Consider the following 7,274-nt stretch of genomic DNA (forward strand, 5'->3'; position numbering starts at 1 on the left):
GCGGTGATAGAAAAACTAACTGGCATTTGTCAAATCGATAATAGAGAAACATAATGAACACAGTCGCATCTAATGAATACAGTTGTGTATGAATACAGTGTGACGTGACATGTGGACATTCACAACATTCCTCCCCTCTTAAGATGCTTGGTAACGGTCGGGGGGAATTCCTTTGGTCGATCGGTCTGATCGTCGGGGTTGAAAATCTTCCTAGTCGACTGCCGAAGTAACTACTGGTTCTTCGATGTCTTCAACTGCATCTTCATAGTTGGATTCATCAAGCTTCGGCGGTTGATTGATGTTGATGTCCTGTTGAGGTTGTTGAATGATGATAGGCTCGGCTTCGCCTGTCAGAGTAGTTGTTTCAGGCCAATCGGGGATTTCGAAGGTGTCATTGAACTCGTTTTTGGTGTAACGAGTTTTTAGCTGGTTTGCGTGAGCTTTAATGACTCTCTGGTTGCTTGACAAGTCAAGACGTACGTTGTAGTTGACCTTTCCAACTTTTTCGATGATTGTAGCAGGAGTCCATTGCCACTTGTCCGTTGAAGAGTGGAGCTGGTAATAGACGTGGTCACCCGGCAGAAACTGCTTCCACTTGGCTCCGTGATGATTGTTGAACTGATGTTGCATCTGTGAGTTGACGTCGGTCCAACATGGCTGTTGTGGTTTAAGGAGATCCAGCGTGGTCTTCATTCTGCGACTGTTGAGGAGCTCTGCTGGAGATTTGTTGCCGAGATTGTATGAAGGCGTAAATCGGTAGGAGAAGAGAAATTCTCGAATTTTTTTGGTCAACGTTTCCTGTTGCTTTCTTGTAGCCTGTCTTAAATAGGCCGACGAATTTTTCTCCCTGGCCTTCCGATTGTGGATGATACGGCGATGAAGTCAAGTGTTGAATGCCGTTGGAATTGCAGAAGTCCTTGAACTCAGTGGAGATAAACTGCTGGCCATTGTCGGTTACAATGGTGTCTGGCAAGCCATGTTGAGCGAAAACATTCTTGAAGAATTCAATTGTCGTTGTGGCTGTTGTCGATTTCGTTTTGAAGATTTCTGACCACTTGCTGAAAGCATCGACGATGACCAGAAATGAGAATCCGTCTATGGGCCCAGCATAGTCTGCATGAATTCTCGACCAAGGTTTTTCGGGCACTGGCCAGGGCTGCAAGCTGCACTTGATCGGAGCTTTGGAGACTGTTGCGCACTTCTCGCAGGTGCGGACGAAGCGCTCGATGTCTTTGGTGATGCCGGGCCAGAAACATTTGCTGCTGGCGAGCAATTTGGATCGACACTCGCCTGGGTGGCCTTGGTGAAGATGCTCGAGAACTCGTTGACGGTGAATTTCGGGTACAACGACTCGTTCGCCGTAGAAAATGACATCATTTGACACTGAGAGGTTGTCGCGAATCAAAAAGAAACCTTCCACTTGGTGATTTCGGATTTGATGTCGTTTTTGTGGCCAATTTCCTTTCTCGATGAAATTGTAGACTGCGGTGAGAACTGGGCAGTCCTTTGTTCCTCGCTGGATGTCCTTGAAGGTGACTGGAAGGCCTTTGACCGTTTCGATGGCGAAACTGTAGACGACGTCCTTCTCCTCTTGAAGCTGGACTGAAGCGATTACCATGTCTTCGTTTGATTTGTTTTGATTTGATATGAGTCGCGAGAGGACATCGGCGTATCCGAAGCTGTCAGTGTCCACGTAATGAATGTCGAAATCGTAGGCTTGAGCGACAATGGCAAATCGCTGGAGTCGAGCCGCTGAGTGAGCCGGGATGCCTTGTTTTGATCCGAAGATTCGCAGTAACGGCTTGTGATCGATCTGAGCAGTGAAATGTCGGTTTGCGATGTACACGTGAGCCTTCTTGAGAGCGAAGATGAACGCTCGCGCTTCCTTGTCGATTTGCGAGTAGCCCTTTTCAGCTTCGTTGAACGTACCCGACCAGCACATTATCGGGTGAAGACTTCCGTCGTGAAACCGATGCATAAGAGTCGCTCCCATTCCATATGCTGATGCGTCGGATGCCAGTACAAACTTCTTCTTCGGGTCGTAGTGAGTCAAGACGAGATCTGAAGCGAGGATCCTTTTGAGCTCGATAAAAGCGTTTTCGTGTTCCTCCTTCCACTCAAATTTCGTGTTTTTGCAAAGGAGGTTGTCCGCGTAGCTCTTTCATGCTCTTGATGAATTTTCCGTAGTAGTTGACCGCGCCGATGAAAGATCGAAGTTGCGAGACGTCTTGAGGTCTTGGCAGGTCCTGAATTTGCTGCAGCTTGTCAGGATGTGGTCGGATTCCTTTGTTGTCGACAATATGACCGCAAAACTCGACGGAGGATTTTCCGAATTCGCATTTCTCGGCCTGAAGTCTGAATCCTGCGTCTTGAAGTCGTTGAAGTGTCTTGAAGAGTTGCCTTTTGTGATCTGTTTCGTCGATTCCGGCTGTAATCATGTCATCAATGAAACCGAATGTATTGGTACCGCTGAGAGTGGTGTCGATGAGACGCTGGAAAATTGCTGGAGCTGTTTTAACGCCCTGCTGAAGTCGGTTGACTGTGAATAAATCGAGATGCGTGTTGATTGTCATCAACTTTTTTGAGCCGTCGGCGTCGTCGAGTTCAACTTGCCAGAAGGCGTCTGACAAGTCAATTTTGCTGAAGGTTTTCTTGCCGGCCAGATGCATAAAAATTTTGTCTGGAGTTGGTAACGGATGTTTGTCAGACTCGAGGCTGTCGTTGAGGCCCGTCAAGTAGTCTGCACAGATGCGTAGTTTACCGTTTTTCTTCTTGACAACGACAATTGGCGCTGCCCACTCGGAGTATTTGCACGGGGTGAGTATTTTCAAATGCTGGAGTCGCTGAAGTTCTGTTGCGACTTGGTTCTGAGCTGCGAATGGAACTGTTCGGGGTTTGCAGAATTTGGGTTTCACCTGTTCTTTCAGCACGAGGGACGCTTTTGTCGTGTTGCATCGGCCAAGTCCAGCTGAGAAGAGAATTGGAAACTTCTTGATAACCTCGGCGGTGAGATTGTTGCTTCCGTCGACTTGAACTGCGTTGCAGATTCGGTTGATTGGTGTGTCGCAAAGGTCAAACTTATTGATCCGGTCATTTCCGAACAAGTTGAGATTACGCGATGAAACGTAGCATTCGGTGAACTCCTCACGACCTTTGAATTTGACGACGCACGGGAAAAGTCCGAAGAGTGGGACCGAGTCTCCCGATGCACTTTTGGTTGCTTTTGTAACTGGTTGAAGCGTCGGTCTTCCGAGATGAGCCCAATTCGATTTTGAGATTATCGTGATGTCTGATGCTGTGTCGAACTGCAGCTTAAGTTTCTTGCCGTTGACGTCCGGCTCAATGAATTTTCGCTGAATGTCGACTGAGTTGATGTCTGAGACCTGATAAGTCTGATGATTCATTGTTGGGTCAGAGAGATTTCGCAAGCGTTTCTGCTGGAGTTTCTTGATGTAAATTCGGGCTTTTTCGCAGAAACCAGGCTTGTGACCGGTCTGGTGGCAATCGGAGCACTCCTTGTCTTTGAATGGGCAATTGATGTGCCAGTGAACGCCATCGCAGAATTTACATTTCGGTTTCCAAGGTCCCTGATTGGAGTGGAAACTCGATGACGATTGTGAATTCAACTGACAATGAGACGAACTCTTGTTGGGAAACTGCTTTTGTTTGTTGTAGCCCTGACGAACTGCGTGGACTTCTGATCCTGAAGATGATACAACAACGGTCTCTTTATCCTTCTCCAGGCTTCGCATGCGATGGCACTCGTTGACCAGGTCGTCAAGCTGGAGTTTTACGAAAGCAGCGATCTGAGCTTGGTCGGTGAGCGCTTCGAATTGCACGTATTGGTGCTCGACTTTTGTCAGAAGTTTCTCGAGAACGCGTGACTCTTGTGGGCTTTTCAGACCACTGACAAAAAGCAAAACTTTGAAGTCATCGGCGGTGCAGCTGGTGATGTCAAATTTTTCGGCGTGTTTATTAATGCGAGCTGCATACTGGCTGTAGTCCTCATTGTCTTCCTTATGAAGGCTGAAAACTTTGTGACGAAGGCTAAATTTTGTCTGTCGGTGTCCAAAAAGCTTTTTTAGCGATTTAATAGTGTCAGTAAAAGAGATTTCATGTGTCTCTTTTGGTAGGATCGAATCTGCGTATCGCTGAAAATCCGGAGTGCTGAATTTTGTGAGGAGCAATCGGATTTTTGCAGTGTCGGTGAGATCATTATTTTCGACCTCAAAGATTGATTTGTATCGAGCATAGTACTGCTCAAAGACTGCGTTTTCGTCTGGGTTGTACTCGAATGGGAGCATTGAATCGGCCAGATCTTTGATCCTGCGAGAACTGGAGTCGCCGGGAAGGTTGAGTTGCTGCTCACCTCCGACGCCAGGTTGCTGACGCTGAAGAAGTTGTACGATGATTTGTTGCTGTTCGAGCATCTTTTCTTGCATGAGCCTTTGCGACTCAAGCAGAGCTTTGGCGAATTCCTCCATTTGATGAGGTTGGGTTGAGATGACGAAATCTATTGTACTCACTGCACTGTTTTCTTTTCACGCGCGAATTCTAATTCCAAATCCTCGTCGCCACTGAAGTAAACCCAGTATGTCGAGGCAAATAAGGACAAGGCTAGGGATACTTCTATAAATTTGAAATAAATATATTTCGCGTATGTATCGGCGGTGATAGAAAGACTAACTGGCATTTGTCAAATCGATAATAGAGAAACATAATGAACACAGTCGCATCTAATGAATACAGTTGTGTATGAATACAGTGTGACGTGACATGTGGACATTCACAACAATTTCATATTTGTTTGCTATTAAACAATTAAAGATAAAATAATTATCTGTATAACACTGCCAATTTGTGTCTGTTGGGACCGCGGGTATTAGAAATTCGCGGGCCTCACTTTTCCGTATTTATTTGCACGGCGCTATCGTCGGACACGGCGACAGGTGTAGCGACGAGGGCGAAGCACACGTGCGAGTCACGCTCTCTCTCACGGACCGCCGTCGAGTACAGATCGTTCGGAATAACTTTGTATTAAATATAGTGAATAAAGTAGTGTCTATCTATATGGTCAAATTGGAGCCTTCACATCTCTCGAACCTAACAGAATTGGCGACGAGGACGGATATTTGGCTTACAAATTTTGGCTAAGAAGGAAAATTTTTTTTCCTACAACGTGGCACGACATAACGTGGCAAGGCAGTTATACGAACTACGGGCATACTTGTGAAGGCAGAACAGCGTTTGCTGTGAACAATCCTCAAGAAAATGCCCGCCAGTGGTTCTACAACCGATACGATCCAAGAACTAGAGAGAGGACAGGGAATAGCAATCCCAAATTCTTTCACGATTGAAAATTTCAATCCTGAAATTACAACGTGGCGACGGTGGTTACAACGATTACAAGGTGCGTTCAAAATTTTTCGGATCGAGGGAAATACTCGTGTACCATATTTGCTGCATTACATGGGACCGAGTGCTTTCGATATTTTGTGTGACCGATTAGACCCGGAAGATCCATTCTCGCAAGCATACGAGACATTAACAGCCAAGTTGGAAGAATTTTACGATCCAGCACCATTAGAGATTGCGGAAAATTTCAAATTTCACCAACGGCGACAAGCAGAGGGCGAATCAGTTCAACAATTCGCAGCTACCTTACACAAATTAAGCTTACATTGCAAATTTGGAAATTATTTGAAAACGGCACTAAGGAACCAAATGGTTTTTGGACTTTCAAGTAAGAAAATTCAAACTCGACTTCTCGAAAAGAGGGAGCTAACGAGGAAGCCTTACATATAGCCACCACGATGGAGCTCTCGGAGCAAGGTGCTACATCGTTACAAAACGGCGCTACAAGTTCAGCAGCAGGCGTGGAATATTTACAGGCGGGCAAGAAGTCAACGAAGAAGCCTCAGGACAAATACAAAAATAAACAAGCGAATAAGAAGAAACTCGAGTTTACAAATTCTTGGAAATCAAATAATAATAATTCAGCTCGTCCAAATGCGAACAAAGGGGAGATTGAAAATGTTAAATGTTTCAGATGCGGCAAAGCACACTATGCGTCCAAATGTACGTTAAATCGGAATGTACGCTGCTTGGGCTGTGGAGGATCCGGACACCTTGCCAAAGTATGTTTCAAAAAGAAGGAGTCGGCAAACAATCTGGACGAAGTCTTACAATTAGAACATGCAGAGCAAAGAGATAAGTTTTTGTACGCTCGCGGTAAATGGAAAGCAAATTCGTTTCGAAGTTGATAGTGGCTCCGCAGTAACGATAATGAATCGCGAACAAGTACGTGACCTATTTCCAGGTTCGACAGTCCTCAAAACAAATCTTAATTTAGTTACATATTCAAAAACAGTTGTTAAAATTCTGGGCTACATAACAGTACATGTACAGGGTGTATCAAGACGATACAGAGCGGTATGACGGGTTGCGCGTCTGCCGGCATCAGGGGCACGCTGCGTAGTAACCTATCTGCATATATAGTATTTTGTCTGTCCATGGTCCAATTATAGAGTGTCCAATTTTAATTCGGCACACGGGCAGTAAATATTGTATAGAAAAACCTGTGTGCCGAATTAAAATTGGACACTCTATAATTGGACCATGGACAGACAAAATACTATCGTCGTCTGATCCGACGTTATTTTTTCCTTGCGTGACAACGCGAGGATTGAAAACGCGGTAAAGATGGAGCGTCCTCGTTATACTAACGAAGAATTGGCCAATATGGTATTAATCTACGGTGAATGTCGTAAAAATGGAAGGCAGGCCGCAATTTTGTACGCCGAGCGCTTTCCTGAAAAGCGGCATCCGGCACACGGGTTTTTCCATACGGTATTTACACGCCTTGTCCAGCATGGCACGTTACACGCGTCAACACGCGCAAGAAATATTTATCGTCGCCCGGAGGAAACTATTAATCGAGTGAGAGAAGCAATTTTAGAAAATCCGCACACCAGCACACGAGAAGTATCGGATATGATCTCGGTATGGACCATAACAAGGTGCATAGAATTATAAAGAAAAATTTAAGAATGCGTCCTTACAAGAGACACACAACTCAAATGTTGCTCCCCCAAGATTTGCTCCGTCGAGAAAGATTTTGTGATTGGGTCTCAGAACAGGTAAATTATATACTTTAATAATGTATTAGTTATATTTTAAGTTTTCAAAAGCTAAAAATAGCATAAAATAATCATACATACAAAATCGTGGCAAATAACTTTCGTTTACCGAATATTTTTCGTTAATGCGTTTCT

At 45.0% G+C, this 7,274-nt stretch overlaps 2 protein-coding genes across 2 annotated transcripts; both read right to left on the bottom strand.

Annotated features, from left to right (window-relative positions):
* Positions 1 to 667: 667 nt before the first annotated feature.
* On the bottom strand, positions 668 to 1,993 carry LOC105555922 (uncharacterized protein K02A2.6-like). The gene has a single exon (XM_012002972.1). It carries the CDS (start codon positions 1,991 to 1,993, stop codon positions 668 to 670), a length of 1,326 nt encoding a protein of 441 aa, XP_011858362.1.
* A 124-nt stretch (positions 1,994 to 2,117) lies between these two features.
* LOC105555923 (uncharacterized protein K02A2.6-like) lies at positions 2,118 to 4,484 on the bottom strand. The gene has a single exon (XM_012002973.1). The coding sequence runs from the start codon at positions 4,482 to 4,484 to the stop codon at positions 2,118 to 2,120; it is 2,367 nt and encodes a 788-aa protein (XP_011858363.1).
* Between the last annotated feature and the right edge of the window lie 2,790 nt (positions 4,485 to 7,274).

Source organism: Vollenhovia emeryi, unplaced genomic scaffold (genome assembly GCF_000949405.1).
Source record: "Vollenhovia emeryi isolate VEMERY1.0 unplaced genomic scaffold, V.emery_V1.0 DF940546.1, whole genome shotgun sequence".
Classification (NCBI taxonomy): Eukaryota; Metazoa; Arthropoda; class Insecta; order Hymenoptera; family Formicidae; genus Vollenhovia; species Vollenhovia emeryi.

Excerpts from the sequence above, each read along its gene's own strand:
- LOC105555922 (XM_012002972.1), bottom strand. The coding sequence starts at position 1,993 with ATGGGAGCGACTCTTATGCATCGGTTTCACGACGGAAGTCTTCACCCG.
- LOC105555923 (XM_012002973.1), bottom strand. The coding sequence starts at position 4,484 with ATGGAGGAATTCGCCAAAGCTCTGCTTGAGTCGCAAAGGCTCATGCAA.